Raw genomic sequence first — 23,521 nt, 5'->3', positions numbered from 1 at the left:
TCGTACAACTCTTTTTTGAAGAACAAAAATATATCTACTTTTTACAGTATTTCCCCAAAATTCCCATTACTAACCAACTTCTAATTGAAATATTTATATATGAACATTTAAGAAAATATATATGAAACATTTGATGCATATGTTTAGTTCCGTGTAGATTTTAAATATTCACATAAAAAACTACATACGTGTTACAGTTTCGCCAACTAACACTTTGGCTACATCTGGTCTGATCGAATCTGGTCTTCATCTGGCTTCATCAGACTGGATAGTGTCTGATTAAACCAAAGTGTTAGTTGACGAAACTGTAACATGTATGTAGTCTTTTTTTTTTTTTATGTGAATATATTGTTTTGCTCAGCAAATAGTTTGTTTGCGTTTAGATTTTAAAGCATCAAAATTATTATCTAGTTATACTGTACATCAAAGTTTCCGTCCAACTTCAGTTTATTCGTATTTATAAAGACAGTATAGTCTGGTACATCATTTGCCTGTTACATGAAGTGGCCTCGCGTAGCGTAATCGCTAACGCTTTCGTCTTTGGTGCGAGCAGTTCCGGGTTCGATTATCGGTGGGGACATTAAGTCGAAAAAGTGTATCCTGAGTGAGGCTTTTCTCATTCACATACAAATGCCGGGATGGTACCTAACATATAGGTTTCAGGGCGCTTCCTTTCTTCTCCAAACCTTTCTTCCCTTTTCTTGAATAGTGTGATCGCCGAGAGACGTCATTCCTCATATGAGTCGTCAGTTCCAAACCGGCTCTTGTCCATTTACAGAAAATCTCGGAAAACTGTAAAAACTGTAGGATCGATATGTTTTCTAGAGTTGGATATACTTGAGGGTGTTCAAGTGATCCACACAAACACACTCAAGTATTTCCAGTTCTACAAAACATACAGTGTTACTCAGTTTTCCGAGATTTTCTATAAATGGACAAGAGCAAGTTTGGAACTGGAAGACTCTTATGAGGAATGACGTCTCTCGGCGATCGCACTATTCAAGGAAAAGGAAGAAAGGTTTGGGAAAGAAAGGAAGCGCCCTGAGACCTATATGTTAGGTACCATCCCGGCATTTGACTGTGAATAAGGAAAACCTTACTCAGGATATACTTTTTTTGACATTCAGGATACACGATTATTGTATATCATCAAGTTGAAGGTTTGGCTATGGGAAACCCATTATCACCATTGTTAGCTAATTTAGTACTTCATATGTTTGACAGTAGAATTTTGAAAGAATGGAACTTGGTATGGTACGATATTATAGATGTTGACGATGTACTTTTCTTGTACAAGGACGATTCACAATTGGATTACTTATTAAAAGAATTAAATAATATTCATAAGAATTTGAGATTCACGGTTGAGAAAGAAGAGGACGGCAATCTTACATATCTATACCTTAATATAAGAAGACATAACAACAAATTCATTACCAGTGTCAACCACAAACCAACAGCAGGTACACAGAACATTCATTATAAATCTGCACATTCAGCAGGTTCCAAAGCAAATAGTGGAAGAATTTCTTTTTGGGAGCCATGCGTCTTACTTCCTTAAAAACAGATTTACAGACAGGGATTGAATACCTGATGAAATTGGGTAGTCTGAATGGATACCCAGCTCCATTATTAAATAATTGGTATAACCGAGTTAAAAGGAATTTAAGTTCCGATAAACCTGAAACCGACATGAAGGATAAAAGATGGATAGGATTGCCTATTTTTCCCACGTTGACAACTGCATTAAATAGAATCTATACACAATACGGTTTACGTACAGCTTTAAAACCACCTAAAACTTTAGAAAAGAACATCACCCAATTTAAGAGTTATTACACAGTTCCCAATGAGAAATCAGGTATTTATGAAATTACATGCAGTTGCCAAGAGAGTTACATAGGCAAAACGAAAAGAAATTTAAAAGTCCGAGTAAAGGAACACATTAGAAATTCAAAAGCGGAAAATCTGGTGTCAAGTTTATCGAAACATTTAAAAGGAACGCAACACAGGGTAGAAGATTCAAAAATGTTATTTGGAGCTAGAAATGAAGTAGAGAGACTTGTTTTTGAAAATTTATTTATTCATTAAAAAAAAAAAACTTAAATCTAGACGAGGGATGGCTGAGTGACGAATGGGAGGCCGTTATCACAAAATTTTCACAGCATTCGAATGATGATAAAAATAACATGAGTTGGCGGCCTTCCAACAAAAACAGAAAAGGCGCACAAACTGACTCCGACATATTTTAGTTTGCTTCAAGACCATCTGCAGATCGCTGACGCACTTGACAACGTGTTTTGCACACAGTTGTTCCCCTTGGTAAGTCCGTTCCTTTTTATTTCTTGATATTTCTGTTATTTTTCCTCTTGTTTTTAACCTCCGTGACCAAGACTCCAGGAGAAAGTCGAAATCTTGGAAATTTAAAGATTCAGGAATTGCGGAAACTTTTAAGTAGAATGATACTTACAATTTCTGAGCGTGGTTTTGCAACTCTCGGGTTTAATTTTTTCAGCTTCTCTGATATTTTTTTTAATCAATATTAGAAGTAGATGTAGAAGTACAGTAAGTATTATATAAATATTAACATAGAGTAGAAAACCATGCCAGTGATGGGTGAATATATTTTTATTGGGAAGATTGGGTCTCTGTTGACAATTTTAGGACGACGATGTTTCCCCCTCTCAAAGGTAGCGTTTCTTTCAGGAATTTTATAACATAATAATTATTGTTTTGGTAAGTATCGATGTTAAGAGAAAAATTATTGAGAATATTAGACATGTTAATTCCTTGTAAACATTAGTGCAATATACGAGAGGGGAACCCAAAAGAAACCAGACTTTTGTTCTAAAAAAGTAATTTATTAAGTTTTTACATAATCATTTCAAAATCTCCTTCAAAGTACTCTCCATTAGACGTGGTGCACTTCTCCAGTCTTCTTTCCCATTGTTTGAAACACCTCTGGAACTCTTCAACTTGTGTCGTCCTGTGTCCTCTTAAAATTTCCACATAAAAGCACTGATTAACAGTATGACCAGGGGAAGGGGGGGGGGTAATAAATACCCGGTTGTAAAATTCCACGAATATAAAAAAAAACAATGATCATCGTCGTAACATTCGACCTCCCTTGTCTTGATTTTTTAATTTTTAATTTTATTTATTTATTTATTTATTTTATTGCTGGAGTCAAGGGTCTTCCACTGGCTAGACTCTGGCTTGGTTTCGGGGTCATATCCATAACACCAACTCTTATCACCTGTAATGACCTTGGTCAAAATTTTGTATCGCTTTCAATCTGATTTTTCAAGTCCTGGCTCAAATTCAGACGATTTTTTTTTTTTTTTTTTTTTTTTTTTTATGCGATGTGAGCAAGTAAGGAGCAAAATTAGCGGCAGCACGTCTTGTTTGCAAATCCTCAATCAAAGCCCACAGGCACGAGCTCCAACTCAATCTTGTGTGTTCTGAAATTTCGTCGATAGTGAAACGACAATCCTCGTTGATTTTTTGGCGGATATTTTCGATGTTTTCGTCGTTTCGAAATGATGAAGAGCGCCTAAAACAAGCATACTCTTCATTATTTATCTCACCGCGTTTAAAGTACCTAAACCACTCAAAAACTTCTGTGCTGCTCATAGCATCCTTCTTGAAAGCCTGTTGAAGCATTTGGGAAGCTTCCGTTGCCGATTTTTCAAGCAGGAAGCCAAATTTCAAACACGTTCTTTGTTTCTTTAAATCATAACGATTTCGTAGGCAGCAAATGAAAACAGTTGGGAAAAACACTATGATCAACCGTTAATCTCATACGCAGATGCCGTTTGGACAACCGATTTGGAAAGGTCTCTACTAGACCCACCTAACAGGAGTATTCTCTAGTACGAATACAAGCGGTCGCGCGTTTTCATTCCGGTTTCTTTTTAGTCTCTTCTCGTACATGTGTAATGAAGTTATTTTCCGTTATAATCTTTTCATTATATGTATAATAATTAGGTGTTTTGTAAATTTGCTGACTTGTTTCTCGCAGAAAGGCCTACCGCTACCACGTGATCGTAGCAGTGTAGACGGGGGAAACCTAACCATTCAGAATGTTCAAGAAGAGGACGAAGGTGTATATCAATGCATTGCTTTCAATATAGCAGGAACAAGCATGGCAGAAGTGAAAGTAAATGTTGAGACGCCACCTATTCTAGCTCCGCATAACCTCACAGCAAACACTAATGAAACTGCTATTACTGTTCGATGGTCACCAGGGAATACAGACATCAAACAAATCTTCAGTGTGTGGTAAGTTTGTATATAACTCACAAGGAACATTAAACTCAGGAATCAAGAACCCAGATGACTGATGACTTTCTTCTCATTATATGAGAACATTTTCCTATTTACACGTATCAAGATTTCTATCAACTAATTTGGGACATACAGCACTATTTGAGGGACTGAATCTGTACAGCAAACTATCTAACCGATACAAAAATCTAAATAGTAAACATATAAAACTAAAAACCCGTAAAACTTACGGGAATACTTGTCTTGTAATGTTCAAGAATGTTGAATTAGTTAATAAATTAATGAAATAGTTATTAAGAAAGTTGTGTATTTAAAAAAAGAAATATTTCAATAGTAATTTGTGGTAACCTTGAAAAAATGCCATGATATATGACTCAACCATTGCAATGTTTAAAATTATTTATATAATAACCTTTTGTATAAAAGAACAAACTCTCAAAAACATAGAGCAAACAAAAAATAAAATATTCTTTATTATAGGACATTATTTCATTATTTTATTTAAAGAATAACAGCAGTACTTTGTATCGAAAGGGAATAACATACATTTGACACTGTTTATTTAATATGTCATTATCTGTAATTACGTGTACACTAAGAATTCAGTAATCATTAAGGATGCTTTTGGTAACACATTAAAAGCGTTTTTTACTTATATCTAAAAGTAAATATGTCAGAAGAAGATAATTGTATTAGTTTTTACTTTAATTCACTGATAACTCCATCATATGAAATATATATATATATATATATATATATATATATATATATATATATATATATATATATATATATATATATAATCAATTTTTGTGATGCGATGTAATATAATTTGCAGGTATCAGGAATCCGAAACATCAAGATGGCGATGCTTTGTAATGCCATCTATGAATACGACGGAGTATACAATAGTTGGACTTCGGCCTGGTGTTACGTATGAAGTCATGATTATGAGTCGTGACGGACGAGGGGAAGAAGGCAGAGTCAGTAAAATAGCTCGATTCGCTACTAAAAGTAAGAGAACTTAGCATTTGACAAAGATTTGGGAATATCATTAGACTACACCAAAAAATTTAGAAAGCATATACCATCATGACCATCATAAGTATTCTGCCATTATTAACACGTCATCTATCGCAAATTGAGAGGCTTCCGTTCACTATAAACTGCAAGTAGTCACGTTAAAAATCATATTGATTTGTACGAGTGGTTCTTAATATTGTGTTTATTGCTTATTCAGGGATTATAAGATCATGGTATTGGTTTCGACTCTTAACTAAATATTACTTACCACATTGATCGAATTTAAAATGAAAGAAAATGATTTAAAATGGAATAACTCTACGATTTATCATAGGACAGAAAAGGTTTCCGAATCAATCTGTACTTTAAATATATATATCTATATCTATATCTATATATCTATCTATCTATATCTATCTATCTATATATATATATATATATGAGAGTGTGTGTTTTATATGATAGCTCACAATTAGAATACACATCAGCAATTTGGAATCTGAACATTTACACAGACGAACACATTGTATCTGATATTTGACACACATCCTAATTTATTAGCTAACTATAAAATGCTATGATTAACCCACCAAACAGCCAATGACTTTGTAGTAATTCTTAAATTATTAAAGAGAAAGATAGATAGACTGTCATTAAAACAAAGTTGTCAATGACATTAAAATAAATGTTTCGTCACCTAAAAGAAAAAAAACAAAAATACTTTTAAAAAAATCTCCTTAGCCATATATTGATATATTTAATACAGACACACAAATCAAAATGAAACCATTTAACTATGTAATGAGGTTAAGAATTGCAAAGGAGCTCTCGATTGGGTGTGATGCCTTTAATGCACCTTCCAATAAATAAATAAATAAATAAATAAATAAATTTGAAATTTATTCCTAACGTGGCGAAAGTGATCCTGATTGCTGGAAAATACTGCATAGAAGTAGCTACATTATTTAAGCTTGTTTGCTACTAATGAGAACTGTTGTACCGCAATGTTCCTGTATCAACCTTCCCTTTTCAATTTTCCTGTATCAACCTTCCCTTTTCAATTTCCCTGTATCAACCTTCCCTTTTCAATTTTTCCTGCATCAACCTTCCCTTTTCAATTTTCCTGTATCAACCTTTCCTTTTCAATTTTCCTGTATCAACCTTTCCTTTTCAATTTTCCTGTATCAATCTTCCCTTTTCAATTTTCCTGTATCAACCTTCCCTTTTCAATTTTCCTGTATCAATCTTCCCTTTTCAATTTTCTTATCTCGAATCACCCTTCATCCTTAATAAAACAACGTCTTCATGCCGAGTTTCGCAATTAATTTTCCTCCTTCAGAGGCAAAGAGTTCTTCGCGGCTCAGGCAGCAACACCACATTTGCAGTACAGAGAACACCTCCAACCTTGTTTTAAGCGTCATTGAGCAAGTAGAACTGTTATATATAAATTCTTCTTACCATTTCTAAGAATTTCATTGACTTTCCATATTCTTATATTCTTTGTTCAGAAATAATACTGTAGTTATCAAATTTCATTCCATGTAAGAACTGCGTTCTTTTTTTCTTTCTTTCGTCCATTCTACTCTTCTGTTTCTTTTTCTTAGTTGTTTCTTTCTTTCGTTTCTCCTACCGTTGTTTCGATCGTTGTTAGTTGTGATTCAAGTCGGCCGTCGTCAGTAACACCAAAACTAAGTAAATATGTATCTTAATATAGGCCCTATTAACCATATTGTTCACAAGGAGTTGTTTTAAAAAGTGTAAAGTTATTAAATTAGTTGGGAAAATTTACGTAAGAGCAGAACGTTGTATGTTGTTTAATAAAATATAGTGTAATATCGTTGTATTGATCATAACTGTTTTATTCTTTGATTATTTCATTCAAACTCTTTTCCTTTAAATGATTTACATTTCTTTTCCTTATCGTGGTATTTGTATTTAATTTTAAACTTATTTTTCTATTACAAGGTTACTTATTTTTCTAAAATGTGCCGCCACTGAATTTCATACCTCCTCCCGCGCATTTCCTTTTGATAATTTAGGAATTATCTTACCTTTCAGTTATTTATGCTCATTCTCACTTAATGTTTTCATTCCTCATTCCTGGAAGTATCATTATACAAATATTAAAGTAAGGAAAATGAACTTCATTAAAATTTGTCGGCACCTAAAGGGAAAACATAAGTGGTTATTCACGTGTTACGCATATCCCCACTCCCCAAAACAAAATCCTAAATACGCCACTAGTTACATTACATAATTTAAATGAATTAGTAAATGAAAATAAAGAAGTCTACGGAGAAATAAAATATTTTAACTTTAAAATTAAGATTTACATCTTTTATGCTGAGGTATCGTATGCATGACAGTTACTACCTGCTCTGAGTTATAAGATTAACACATCTAAGGGCTGTTGAACACTTGAGCATTCTGTGTCTATTGGTATGTTCGTAAAAGTTCTATATCTATTGGTATGTTACATGGAATATTCTTTCCTTATTGTGAGTGCATAATCATTGTCTAAAAAACTCTCAAGGTATTCACACTACAAGTTAATGATTGTGACAAGCTTGTTTTTGGTAACATACCGACTCTGAACACGTTCATTCTATAGTTGTTGTAATTCATACAATTCATACGTTAATTAAGTTTGAAAGACATAATACTTTTCACTACTAGAATTATAGAAAAACTTCCTCAAAACAAGATATTAAGAAACAAGAAAGTTATTCTAGTAGTGCAAATTTTATCATGTTTTAGTAAGTAATAAAATGAGAGACATTACCTGTGACCGCAGTCTGGCGCTTAATTATTATTATTATTTTTTTTTTTTCCTTTGTTCAATTTTTCAGAACTGTTTCGTTCGGCAGTAGCGAGTACTCATTCTGCAGTGAAAACAGGATTACCAGATGGTAAGTGTTTCCTTTGCACGGTTCTCTTTCATGAATTTTAAACAATATAGATAGGAAATTATTGTAAATAAATTCCAACATATATCATTTATTGGAAACTTTTATCAGTTACATTATCTTTCTCTTTATAAAACTATTTCTTTATTCTGCTGACTTTGAAAAATGGTCTATACTTCCTTTGTGGTCTTCTAGCACTTGGATATCGTTTGTTCAGATGGTAATCATATCAGAGTGTTCATAAACAACGTGACCAAACTTTAGGAATTGATCCTGTAAATGTAATTAAACAAAGCAGCTAATAATAAACCTGAATTCAAAAAGTTTTGTTTAAGTAATAAAAGTGAAGAGAATTTTCTCGGCGTTTTTTTTTTTTTTTTTTTTAATATATCATTTCAAAATGACTGAATATGGTAATTGAATGTTAAAACCAACTTTGTCCGACGAAACTTCCCATATCTCTAACACATAAAAAAAAATTAATCCGTTATTATTATTATTATTGCCTTGTTCCATTGTAATGAAACTATCACATGAAGTTTCGACAGCTTTTTTAATCTTCTGAGAACTTTTTTTTTTCAAGTTTGTAAGACAACCGTTTAGTATTTGATTACTTAAACCTAACCTAACCTAACCTAATGTGCATGGTTTTATTGAAATACAGGTCACAAGAATGTAATGTGACACGTATTAAGATTGTCATTTATAATGTACTTAGTTAATTTCAACATGAGTGGATATATGGTTCCTTTCTAGGAGTTTTCTTAGCGGAAGTAACCCTCTCAGGCAGCTGGACTTCAACTACAACGGAAGCAACACATTCAGATGATTCAACCACTTCAATCTCACCCGAAATAATACACCCAGATGACTCAATATCAATTGAAATAACAGACTCAGATGATTCAACTATATCCTTAGCGGAAATTTCAGACTTAGACAGTCCAACTACTTCGGCTTCAGCGAAAATACCAGGCTTAGTCACCTTACCTACAACTACTTCGGCAGAAATATCTGACTCAGGCAGTTCAACTACACCAGAATCTGTGAAAGTAATAGACATGGACAATTCAGCTACGTCAAACTCACAAGAAACAGGAAGTACAACCCCATTATCTTCAACAGAACCAACACCCTCAGCCAATTTAATTCCACTGGAAAATAGTAGTTATGAAGAAATTGATATTTTCGATTCTACTGCTGAAGTAAATATTCAATCGAATCAATTGCCAGAAACTGAAGAAACGATTAAACTATCAGATAGAGAACTTCAGCGTTTGGTGTTGTTAGAGCAGTTAAAGTTGATCCGAATGCAACAAGCAGAAATTACACAACGAAAAAATAAAAAGTTTGTCTCAAAAAGTCGTAGAAGCCGTGCCAAAAAGTACTAGAAGCTATTAAACCAAGTACCATATTTTATATATATATATGTGTTAATCGTATACTTGCAGACAACGTCAGAACAAATACTTTAAACATTTTTGGCGTATGTAAACATTATAACATACTCATTAAGATTGAATCACAGTGACTGAACAATGCAATATAAGATGCAAAATTTTGAGAGATCTCAGTGATACTGCACAGTACTTTATTTTATTAAATATTTGTTCCCATTTGCTTTATAGAATTAAATCGTACGAACTCGCTTGACAGGTTGTAAACTTTTCAAATTGTCTAAATATTTCTTTCTTGTGATAATTAAATGTGCAGAAAATATTTATTATGAGTGACATATCAGTGTGCTGTACTTTAATTTTATCTTGTTGTTTTGTTTTACTTTTATACCTTGTAGAGACATAGACCAAATGAAGAACGGAATCTGAAATCAGATGCCAAAAAACTAATATGTTATTATTAAACAATACGTAACAAAGTGCCATTACAATTATACCGTACATATGTATATTTTTAACAACGATAAATTTTATAACGTATTTCTTTTATATGTTAAGCATATTGCCATTTAACTCATATTTACAAATTATATAAAGTATAAAATATCTTGATACTTAGCATATTGTTATGTTTTAATCACAGAAAAATGTAATTTTCTAGAAATAAAACAGAATTTGAGAGCAGCATTGAATATGTTTATCTGGATTTGAGTCGCATTTTATAGTTCAAACGAAATATGTTCCAGGTGTCCGTATTTTGAGTTTAACACATAGGTAACTATTTACTGGTCAATCTGTAAATGAAATGCATACAATAAGACATGATAGATATTTTTTCTTCATATTGAGTGGTGGAACCATGAAGTTCAACATACTTGTATGTCTGACCGACATTTTCTTTTATATTTCTAAATTCAGCACTAAAAATTGAGCTCCATTCACAAAACTATATTTAGAAAAAAAAAAAAAGTCCTCGTTCAGTTTCGGCTGAAGCAATTACTTAATTGACGAGTGAAATGAAGTAACTTTTGTGGTTGACTGTATAATTAAAGATGTATTCCATGAATTACTCAACTTTTCAAGGAACACAAAAAAAAAGATAGTTTCTTTTTATAAGCTATTGCTTCATTTACAATTCTCTTATGATATAAATGACGAAGGAAATATTTCTAAAACATTTTGATTATTATTTTTTTTCAGAAAATCTACTTCAATTCTCATCTTGTTCTTACTCAGACCACTGTACTAGAGTAATATGTATGTCTCGAAAGTCAAATATTTTGTTTCATGATCATGTTGAGTAGTATATGTAAAGAATAAGCAAAATAATCTGAAACTTCGAATTCAATTTCAAAGCAGAGAAGAAAGAGAAGAATGAAGAACTGGGAAAAGAAATATCCAGTATGGAGTTTAGATAAACGTTTGACGCTCTCCATATCTCTTTCTCTCTCCCACTCCTTCCTAGACTGCCATTTTCAATCACACGTCCGGGTTCTTTCATTATTTCTTGAAGATACTAACTACTCACTTATCGATCATATATTCAATCATGACCCTATTAACACCAAAAGTTTTTTCTGAGCCTCTAGAGATGATAATGTCCCTATACACCAATATTTCACTTATCCATAGCCTGTGTCCTAAAAGTTTCCTTAACATATATCCTGAACCTCGAAATCCAAACGTGTCATTCCTAATCCAACCAGCATAGTTCATCCAAAATACGAGGTGTGACACACACACACACACACACACACACAAAAAAAAAAAAAAAAAAAAAAAACGAGACTAAGTGTTTAGCTTGAAAACAGAGTGGAGTTGGCAACAACTGTTTTGCTGACGTCATCCCACACACCTGCTCCATCCATGCGGCCAGTTTCGTCTTAGCCAATCACGCCAGTACGGAGTACTGCGTCATTGAGTGAACACGTGCAACTGCATTCTGCCGGAAAAATGTCTAATGTAAAAACCGACAACGACGACGAATCAACAAGTTTCTTGTGAAACTAAGATATTTGTTGGAATTTTGTTGTAACACGTAATGAGACATGGATTTTTACCTATGATCCAGAAAGTAAGGGCCAGTCGATGCAGTGGAAGTCTCCAGGATTCCCAAGACCCAAAAAGCACGCATGTCAAAATCAAAATTCAAGGCAATGTTAATTATCTTCTTCGACATTAATGGAATTGTAATGATTGAGTGAGTTCCCAGTGGTCAGACTGTTAATCAATACTACTACATTGAAGTACTAAAAAGACTTCGTTGAAAAATTAGGAAAAAAGGCGACAGTTGTGGAGTGATGAATGGCTGTTGCACCAGGACAATGCAACACGGCCCTATCTGTCTAGTAGTTTCTGACCAGCAAAAAAAAAAAATATCTGTGATGGGGCATCCTCTTTATTCACCTGATTTGGTTCTATGCGACTTTTTTTTATTTCCTAAAGTTAAATCTTGCTTAAAGGGAACCCATGTTACCTCAGTTGAAGAGGTTCAGGCAAAACCGGAGAATATCCTGAAAGACCTTCCAAAAACCTCATTCCAGAACTGTTACCAGCAAAGACAGCCCCGAATGCAGAAGTGATTGAATGCTGAAGGGGACTACTCTGAAAGTGATAATGTCACAGAGAACTGATTCTGTAAGTACAATGATTTACTGAACCAGTCTCGTTTCTTTTGTGTCACACCTCGTATTTACAATTAACTTTTAAAAATAAATATTAGCTCTAAATCCTATATATTTATCAATTTAAACATTCATATATGATGCTTTTGTAACCTGAACCCACGAACGATTTAAAATTGTACAATTCCTGCAATACTGTAAAGTAAATTTGTTAAACTTGCTTGTCCCTTTCGTAGCCATATCGCCATTTCCTAGATCTCAGCTCGCAAACGAATGTCTCGAAACTAATGAAAACAGCAGAACCACCAACAACATAAAATACTTTCACTTCTAAAGCTTCTATTCGTACCATACATTTTTTTTTTTAACCTTAAGCCCTGGTAATTTAGTTATTCTTCCACAACATACCCAGAAAATTACCTGAAAATTCTAATGTAATTACTCATTAACCGAGTGTAATTTCACACCTGTACAAACAACTGGACCATAAAAAGGAAGAAAAGAAAGATAAAAAACAAATTTTTGCAGAAATTTCGAACCTGCTTTTTCTAGTCTTACCTCTCCACAGAAACTAAAAGGAGCCTTTCGCACGCATCCTAAAATACTTTACTGTAGCCCAGACCGCTCAACTTAATACCGTATCTATGAGAACTAAATTCCTGAAACTTCTCGCCTTCGTTCCGCATCAGTGCCCAAAATCTCTAAAACCTGCCCTATTTTCGATACCACTTTGATCTTTCTAAACTTCGAAACCACACACAATCTTCTTCCTGTCATTCTTAAAGTTTCGATAACTCTAACCTATTCTACTTTCTAAAATGTGTATACTGTCCTATATTCTATAGCGGAAAAATTCAAATCTTTTACGAATAAGCATACGTATCAACAATTTTTGTTATTGTTGCGATATCCTATTCTTCATATTCTGTAACATACTCGAACACACAAAACCATCACAAGACAACCTTCGCCAAATCTGTATTTGTATTCAAACTCTTCTTCTCTCAGAAAGAAACGGGAAATACACACATATATTCCAATGTTTTACTCGACTTTAAGAAAAGGGAAAGGTTTTCAGTTCGTTCATAACTTCAACACAGATGCACCAGTTTTCATGATTCTCTTTTTGTTTGAAAGTGTATACTTCCTCTGTGGTCTCAGGTAAATTTCATCGAGAAACAATTTAAATATACTAACAAATAAAGCAGTATGGCACATTTTAGAATATGCTGAGTTACTGCAGAAATCATGCTGTATGAAACATGATTGACGTTGTATAGCACATCTTGGAATGTGCTGAGTTACCGCTGAAATCATGCTGTATGAAACATGATTGACGTTGTATAGCACATTTTGGAATGTGCTGAGTTACCGGTGAAATCATGCTGTATGAAACATGATTGACGTTGTATAGCACACTTTAGAATGTGCTGAGTTACCGGTGAAACCATGCTGTATGAAACATGATTGACGTTGTAGCACATTTTAAATTTGTGCTGAGTTACCGCTGAAATCATGCTGTATGAAACATGATTGACACTGTGTGGTTCATTCTGGAATGTGCTGAGTTACCGATGAAATCATGCGGTTGAAATATGATTGACATATACAAACTAGTCACATATAAGGTAAGATATTGTTCAACCATTGATAATGTGTTTTCATAATGTTTTATTTGTTTTTCCCTTGTAGTCCAGGAACATACAACAGGTTTTCTCTGTTTCTCTTGAATTTACTGATATGTGCTATACAACGTTATTCGGTAGAATGCTTCGATTATAGTCTTCAGTGCTAGACTGTGAAATACCTTATCAGCTCACAAGGAACCCTAGGTATCTATCAGAGCCCGATTTTCATGAAACTTTGTATATAGAGAGAGTACCTCGGGAAACTTGCACAGCCAAAATTGTAGCTGCAGAGTCCAAGACGTTGGAACACTAGGGCCCGAGAAAGATCAAAAGCGGAATGTCAGTACATTAAGGACATGGTGAGAAAATGCATGTTTTTCTTTAAAACTAGTCAATGTAACGACACGAAATGAGTATACATGGATACGAGATGGTCCATATGATCTGTTAAAAGTTATAAAAAGAATATCCGCCATCTTGAAAGAGGCCATGTTGAAACTGGTGCGATTGGTGTAAATGAGAAGAGGGTCATCCAATGCATTAATTTGAACGTAAATTGCCACAAAAACCTATTGGTGAAGTCTGTTGTGGGATTATATTATTCCTGTGCTTCTGGTAGAGTGGTTTAGGTACAACATAGCAAAGTGTATCCCGTGACACTCGAGCAGATGGAGGGTATGGAGCGCTATAGGACTGATATGACGTTCTGATTTCTGTCCGAATTAATTTAAGTCTAATAAAAAGTTACAAGTTAATGTCAACCATGATATTATTATGAAGATTGAACCCGCCATATCATCAAATCCACACCAATTACATGTTGACTCTGACACAAATGATGTAGTGCTAAAATTATATTTCACTCGGTTTTCTAGTTCCACTGATCCCACTCATAGCGCTCCATAATCTGCATCTACTCGAGTCATAAGATACACTTTGCTCATCTTGTACCTAAACCACTCTACCAGAAGCACAAGAATAATGTAATCCCAAAACGGACTTCACCAACAGGTTTTTGTGGCTATTTACGTTCAAATTAATGCATCGGATGACTCTCTTCTCATTTGCACCAATCGCACCAGTTTCAACATGGAATTTTTCAAGATGGCGGATATTCTTTTTATAACTTTTAACAGATCATATAGACCATCTTGTATCCATGTATGCTCATTTCGTGTCGTTACAATGATTAGTTTTAAAGAAAAACGTGCATTTTCTCACCATGTTCTTAATGTACTGACGTTCCACTTTTGATCTTTCTCGGGCCCTAGTGTCCCAACGTCTTGGACTCTGCAGCTACAATTATGGCTGTGCGAGTTTCCCGAGGTACTCTCTCTATATACAAAGTTTCATGAAAATCGGGCTCTGATAGATACCTAGGGTTCCTTGTCAGTGTGAAATACCATAATTGTGTGTATGATCACTAGACATCGGATTTTTATGTAAATGCATATTTTGTTTGCTTATATGCATCTCTGTTAAACTGGTAGGTGTTTCTAACAACAATAACACAGCTCGAATTTGAAGTTTTATAGTGCATATAAATACATATTTCAAAAGTAAGAACAGTGCTTAAGAACATATTAAACATATTTTACAATTTTTATTTCAGATGTATGTTTATAACACGGAATAAATCCAGTTTTAGTTTGTACTTTTAATGCATTTATATATACTAGGCAACTGAACGGCTTTTTGCATAGAAGGATGGAAAAATGCCTAGTTTATAGAGGACCAATAATGTTAGCAACCAAATCAGCAGAGCAAACACATTTTTAATTGCCAAGACGTTAAGAGGAATCCGAAAATGATAAAGACATTGGAATATCGTGTCGACATCAATTTAGGACAAGAGACGCGAGGAATGCTGCTCAGTGAATGCTTAGCTCTAGTTGATGGAGTTCGGCACGAGCTCCAGTCATTTCCTGTAAGTTTGGGCACTCTGTGGGAAACAATTGAAGCCATGGGGAGATACCTTCAAGGTTAAATTTTAACTAGCCAGAAAATATATATACACTAAACTTGCTCCTTTCTATAAATAGTGTCCAGTAACATTTATTGATGTTGATAGGTCATTTTCTGGCTACAAATATCAGACCAAGCCAGACTGACACCAAAAAATGAAGAGAAGCATCTTGGATATACTGTAAGGCTAATTACAGAAAGGAGTAAATCCTTAAAAACGAAAACTTTTTTTTTTTTTTTTTTATTGTGAAAACGTGTAGAAAGTGAGGCGTGTATTATGTAGTGTAAAGTAAATGCACTCTAAAATATTAATGTGAAAAAAATTAGAGATCGTGTTCTCATACTACTGTATTTCTTTTAATCTCCTAATTTGTGTGTTTTAAAAGGTTGGGAACATATAAACTGTAGCTATGATAAAAATAAATCCTGAAGAGAAGTCGCTGAAAGATAAAGTACTCTTTCGATGTTATATTTCATTTGTATGTCACAACTTTGCTACATGTTTGAAAATACTCTTTTTATTGCATATTGTTGGTGCATATTTTAACACATTTAACAGCATAGTTGCATGCATATTTCATGAATTTCAAGTGCATAAAATTCCGATGTCTAATAATCACGCATATCATCGATATAGGTGCATCAATGCAACAAATACCAGATACATAAACTTGTCTGTCTATGGTCTCATTGTACTAATTTTGAATTCCCTAACTAACTGTTTACTAACACACTCCATGATAATTTTGATGTAATTAGGTTTGTAGTATCGGTGTAACTGCTCACGCCAACTAACTCTTTGTAACTTTCAATTTGAAATATCACTGTTAAGCTCTTTATGAATGTCAAACTTAACCCAGATTAAGCTGTCCCTAATCTTCTTTCTTCATTGTTTCCTTCTTGGTTCATTTTACCTATCATCTTCTGGTAACAACAATAATAATAGTATTTTGGAAGGTTATTATTATTATTATTATTATTATTATTATTATTATTATTATTATTATTATTATTATTCCTCTTTTTTAACCACACTGCGTCTACTTTCTTTACTTCTCCATCCTGGCTTTTTCTTATTTTCTTGACTATTTTACATTAAACATATTATGTTTCTCTACAGAAATTTCCACAGATCGCACCCTTCTCCCGTATAGTATTTGTTCCTCTCTTGACAGTTATGCTTTCCTCTGTCGTGAGTGATACTGGGCTAATCTTGATATATATATAACCATGTTTTTTTGTCCATTTATCCATTTCTGTTTTGTTCGTTTCTTTTTCCCCACAATCAGATGACGAGATTTCACCCTTTAACGTGGATTGTCTTTGTTTACTATTTAGTCTGTGTTTGTTCATAGCTATCATGTAAGTACCTTTTATTTAGATTACACACAATTGAATTTTCTACCTTTTTCAAGTGTGTTTTTTATTCATGTGCTTTGATTATGACCTAATAACGCTAGAAAACTAGTTTATATCGTCGTTACTATTCTTTTGAATTTATTAATATTCCTGCGTTGGGATTACTTTGTCATATATACAGAGTGTTCAGAAAGTAACTATGCAGTTCATAATTTGCCGTATTTTATTTTCCATTGCTTTCATAGGCCTTTCCCTTCAACGTACCCCATAGAAAGTAATCCGGTGGAATCAAGTCGGGTCGAGTTCAAATATGTTAAACAATGGAAAATGTTGTATTACTAATTGACAATCATATCAGTGATCACTTAGCACATCACAACATGGCACTTCATAGTTACTTTCTGAACACCCGGTATGTATATATTTCAATATAAAACAAAAGAAATAGTTTACAAATCTATTCACCATAACTTGAATACTTCAATATAAACTCAATATACTTCAATATAAAATCAATGTTTGATTTTATTTCCATTCTCCTTTTCAATATTTCTAAAATATTTGCAGCATGTTAGTTTTTAAGGCTATCATTCTTGAATATTGAACCAGTCAGTGGAGTGCGGTGCTGTTTCCGATTGGGGAACAGGTCATGAATAGTAATACACCTTTCGACATTGTCAAATACAAGGCAGTATTAGCATGAGAAACATACTGTTTAAGTATTGAATTGAGTTTTAAAGTTATTCAATTTACTAGTCTAAAAGTAGTTCAAATATTTAGAATATGTTAAAACAAAGTAGAAAATACCGTTTATCTTTAATGTTCTATTAAAAAAGAAATTAGGACTAATGAAAATCCATTAGACGTTTCTGCACTATTGCTTTGTTCCAGGTTCTCAATACATTGGTCCTCCTGTTAATGTGTCAGTAAGTGAAACTCCCACAGGTTATATGGTGACGTGGGATCCGCCAGAACCTCGAGAGCACGCGTTGGATCACTATAAAGTGCAATGGACATCGGACAGTGTGCGTCACATGTACTCTACAGCCGAAAATACTGAAAATTCCTTTCTTGGTATGTTTTGTTAAGTGAAATTAGTAGGAACATACAACATATATATATATATATATATATATATATATATATATATATATATATATATAACTTTTCTGAATCCAAGGCGAAGGTTTTAGTCGCAATTTCGTGCTCAAAATATGGAGTCGTCTTATTTTCGCGACATATGATGTGAAGTTTTTCTTTACTGAACAGGATCACAAGCTTCCATTAAGCTCTACCTTTATCCTATTACTCGTTTACCGCTTTATACTCGTTGGACGTTCTGATATTCAGTGGACCCTTCCAGTAAGAAGACTAAGGGAGATCTGTATCTGATTTGATTTATAGTGTATTTTTATAGTAAGTCTTGAAAATATACTTAATAAATGCCGTACATGTTTTTTTTTTTTTTTTTTTTTTTTTTTTTTTTGTATGGAATGTCGCCTTGGATTCGAAATCGTCTTGGATTCAGAAATATACGGTATATATTAGTTACCTCTTGTATTTTTCTTATATTTTTCTGTTTATGTTTCAATTATAAAGTATAGGGACAGAATATATGTCTATTAAGGAATTTAATAGTGCTGGAATAGAGTTGCAGACGATGGAAAGAGGGAATATAATGGGTGCAGTGAGATTAAGTGAGATTGTTGACAAGAAATTCGGGGTCGTAATATTAAGAGCTGCGGGCGGGTTTAAGAACTTAACCATTGAGTAAATAAAATATATTCATACGATAAGATTTTATTTATTTATTTATTTTTATTTTACTAGATTGCAAACACAAAGGTACTCCACACTGATATCCAATATCATTTTCGCACGAAATATGCTTGTAAGTTCAGGAAGTCGCTAGACCTTAGTAGTAAAAGCAATAAGCTAATATGTAATGATCATCAGTATTTTGTCTAACCGCTAAACTGGAAAGACAAGTATTTGCCTACGTAGGTCGTTCAGTGTTATCAGTTGGGAAATTTGTGCAACTTTCACGAACAGCACCCAAATAGAAGCCCAATATTGGGAAATGGTACTAAAGGCCAATCTGTGGAACTTGTGCCCACACATTTGTCAACGTTGTCCTAACCGACTTTTACTCTAAGGACATTGCATTCCTAGAGAAAGAAAGAAAACTTCTTTAAAAAATCCTAGAGAAAGAAAGAAAAACTTCTTTAAAACCCTTAGAGAAAGAAAGAAAAACTTCTTTAAAACTTCTACAGAAAGAAGAAAAACTTCTTTAAAACCCTTAGAGAAAGAATGAAAAACATCTTTAAAACTCCTAGAGAAAGAAAGAAAAACTTCTTTAACATTTTTAGAGGAAGAAAGAAAAACTTCTTTAAAACTTCTACAGAAAGAAAGAAAAACTTCTTTAAAACCCTTAGAGAAAGAAAGAAAAACATCTTTAAAACTCCTAGAGAAAGAAAGAAAAACTTCTTTAAAATTCTTAGAGAAAGAAACAAAAACTTCTTTAAAACCCCTAGAGAAAGAAAAACTTCTTTAAATCTCTTAGAGAAAGAAAGAACTTCTTTAAAACTAAGATAAACAAACAGTAAAATAAGATAAATGAAGACTGTTGAATGCATGTGACGAAAAATAACTAATAATTTCAACATGATTAAAACTATAATTTAAAAGGGGAAAAAATTAATGTAATTCATATGAATACAGTATAATCCAGTAGGAAAAATTGTTGGGTCAATGTAAGGTACTCTTTGAATGGTTTGCTAATCATTTGACTGGCAAACAAAAACAACTTGCTTACGTAGATCCTTCATCATTTAGGCTAAAGGAAAAAACTAACCTTTTGTTTTATAATTAGATTTGACGAGTATATTTATGCGGATTGGAAAATAGAAGATAGTCATGTTGTTACCTTCCTTTCTGATTGTGTTTATTGATCAATTTCAGTGACAAATCTTGAAGAAGACAACATTTTCTTCTTCCGTGTATTCTCTGTGTCAGTAAACGGTTGCCAAGCCGGTAGCGAACCTATTGCCATCTTCATTGCACCAGTCAACACAAAACGTCGAGCCATCACGCTGGGTGTTGTTATTGGATTAATTTTCCTTCTTTTTGCGGCCGCAGGATATTGGCTAGGAAGAAAAATATATTTGAAGAGGAAAAGGCAAAAAAAGGAAAAACGTAAGTATTTTCTGAGCAAACGCAGTATATCTTGTATGTTGAAAGAAAATCGATGGTAAATTTGAGATGAAATGGTTAATTATATTCCACTAATTTCAAGAAATATTAATTGTCATTAAGATTTAAAGTTGTGAAATGGATTAAGTAGCATATGCTTCCTTTTGTTCCCATTTTTTCTAGGACAAACTATCGCTCGTCTCAATAAATGTTTGTCTCTCAGTTTTCCCCAAGATCCTTGTGCATAAGGTGGTTCAATTCTCGGCCTAGTCGCAGTTTTTCATCATTACATTTTATTGATTTTATACTTATGTATTTGGTATTACACTTATTCATTCTGTTTCTCATATGTATGCTTAAGCTCCCTTGTGGCTAAGTGGTTAGCATACGCGCGTTAGGCGTAGGAAACACGGGATCGATTCCCGGCGGGAGCTCATGTGATTCTGATCTCATGTTAAGCTATAGATCCACGTTTCATGTACTCTCGCTACTGAAAGGAAAGCTAAACTCAAAATTAAAATGTATGTAATGAAAATCCATTTTGGTGTTTCGAAATAACAATGTCGCCAGCTTTGTCATTTAGAGATCGTATGACATAATTTCTTGAAAGATCCTACTTTCATTAATTCTATACTATTTGAAATTCCATGCACTCATTAGTTTTTTTTTAAAAAAAAGAATTAAATTTACAGAATTCTTTATTTATTTTATAACGTACAGATACGTAATTTTTTTTAAAAAAAATAAACAAAATGTATGCATAAATATTATTACATAGAAAAGAAATAAATTTGTTCTTTATATCATCTAATCGAGACCCTATAGTTCTCCTTCTATAGTAAATATTCAACAGCAAATTGTTTCTAGGTTGACTGAAGATATAGGAAAAGAAATCAGCAGATTTTTCAGTCATGAAAGGAACTTTCTTTTTTATTTACATTGTTTTAAATTTACAAATTCAAAGGTTCAAGCTGATGCTTATGAGGTCTATAAGTGCGATGAAAGATGCATAAGAATGACCAAACAACGTACACACCACGGTGAAAAGAACATGTTCGATATTCGAAGGATACTTATTCACAATTAGATCCATCAAAGTATTTCAGTGATACGTGACATTTTCTGTGTAAGAATTAAGTTCATTAAGTACAACGAGAATAGAACACAAATGAAAGTTTTTCATACAGATTTTTTTTTATTAAAATAACGAGGCAGAATTGAATATTGATTCCAGAACTCTCGAAAATAGGTAATTTTCTACTCTGATTGATCATTGTGTTATAGTTCAGACTATCTATTAACACACACACACACACACACACACACACACATATATATATATATATATATATATATATATATATATATATATATATATATATATATATATATATATATATATATATATATATATATGTAATTCAATAGCAATAATATTTTTTTTTTAAGTTTCTAAGACAAATCTGAGCTGTATTCAAGGTGTTCCTTTTTGCTTTAGTTTTCCTCCCTTTTGTTTAAAAGGCTTACTCGACTATGTAAGCAAGACCCCTAGAGGAATCACAATTTACTACTTAAGGGGACGAGATACGCAAAAAGCTAACTCGTTTAAGTGATTTACATAATTAAAATGTGCAACAATAACGTTTATGTATATTTAGTTATGGGACAACAAGGACAGCAGTCCGGTACCTTATGATAACAAATATTGTGACCAGACTTGTTTAAATTTTTTTTTTTATTTAAGCTGTTGAAGATATAATAAGTGAGGAAGCCATATATGATTGAAGTATATTTTTAATTTCTGCAAAATAAATTAAAGAAAATATGTATGTATGTATATGTAAGTATTCAGGAATTATATATATATGTGTTACACACAAATGTACGTCCTCCTTCAATTTTTTTTAACGAATAATTTGGTTCAAATTTATAAGAACAATATACCATATATAAGAGGGGAAAAAATTGAAAAGATGTAAAATTTTTAAAAATATAACTCCATTGCTGTTATCTGTATCTATGAATAATAATCAAAATACTTGAAAATCTTACACATATTTCAAACCAGTCTAGTACAATAGTAAATTCCAGTAAAATTTAAATTCGAAACTTAAAAACCACTATAAATGACAAATTATTTTAAAGATTCAATAAATGGATTATATATATTTTTTACAGATGCAGTTCCAAATTTGATTCAACAGCCGATATGGCCCAAGAAGCCGGATAGTGAACCAGCAGAGAATTCCCACACCGAGAGCAACAACATTCCATCAGCACTGACACTGAAGGATGAATACGGATTTAACTGTAAATCAGTTCCAAGTAGTACAGCTAAGGAAACAGAAGGTGTTAAGTTGTAGATTATACAGTGTTCTCAATGTTTCTGTGACGTCCTGTAGTTAGATGCCTCAGTGATCGAGCAGCCGTAAGTCTTTGGTATAAGGAGTGAATTGTTTTGGTTTTCAAATTAACCAAACAACTTACCTTTGCTAATATATATATATATATATATATATATATATATATATATATGGATTAAATTACATTACAAATAATCTGACGGCATTTGTCTCATGAGTGATTTAAATTCTCAGTAAAAAACAAATTGAACGTACAGGTGTTCAGGTGTTAAATATCGTCTGTCCTGTGCTTTCTTTAGTACGAGAAACCTCTCGAATAGCATACTTATTTTGTTATGATTTACATACAAGTACAAACTCAATTCAATTAAAGGACACCATTTCAATATTTTTAACTGTGAATTTGCATGGTGCTGCAGACAAACACGGTAATAACAAGTGCTTATGTCCCCCATCACCTCCCAACTTGTGCTGTATGACTAATTTTTAAAAGATGTACCTTTCGAATGATGTAATAAATGAGAGGCGAAAATGGTGACCGTTTCACTGAGTTAATACAAAACATAGTAATAATTATAAAAAATAACCCCTAGCATGGCAGCTTTTTGCGAGTCTGCTCCAACGCCATCTGTTAGCAACCAGCAGAATTACGTCAAGCTTAGGGTCGAGCACATGGTCAGCACGTTGTGTCGGCGTAACTCTAACAGGCGTATCACGAGCTTTTTGAACCTAGTGGCAGTTAAGTGTTTTATTCACGTGACTTCCCAGTTTGTCTCA

At 33.1% G+C, this 23,521-nt stretch overlaps 1 protein-coding gene across 5 annotated transcripts in view; it reads left to right on the top strand.

Annotated features, from left to right (window-relative positions):
* LOC145690288 (protein borderless-like) overlaps positions 1-23,521 on the top strand; it is a 189,660-nt gene that overhangs the window by 154,630 nt on the left and 11,509 nt on the right. For 2 of the 5 annotated variants that reach the window (XM_081765052.1, XM_081765054.1), the window contains exons 8-13: positions 4,022-4,281; positions 5,126-5,301; positions 8,160-8,219; positions 18,081-18,263; positions 20,151-20,384; positions 22,560-22,691. In XM_081765052.1, coding sequence (XP_081621178.1) covers positions 4,022-4,281; positions 5,126-5,301; positions 8,160-8,219; positions 18,081-18,263; positions 20,151-20,384; positions 22,560-22,691 — 1,045 coding nt within the window. Of the gene's footprint in view, positions 1-4,021; positions 4,282-5,125; positions 5,302-8,159; positions 8,220-8,972; positions 10,336-18,080; positions 18,264-20,150; positions 20,385-22,559; positions 22,731-23,521 lie in introns of those variants that run through there. The other 3 variants (XM_081765051.1, XM_081765050.1, XM_081765053.1) reach the window with 2 other exon arrangements.

The sequence above is a fragment of the Thermobia domestica genome, chromosome 7, assembly GCF_964235325.1.
Source record: "Thermobia domestica chromosome 7, izTheDome1.hap1.1, whole genome shotgun sequence".
NCBI lineage: Eukaryota > Metazoa > Arthropoda > Insecta > Zygentoma > Lepismatidae > Thermobia > Thermobia domestica.
Note: the sequence above shows the minus strand (reverse complement) of the source record. Positions and strands in the feature narration are given on the sequence as shown.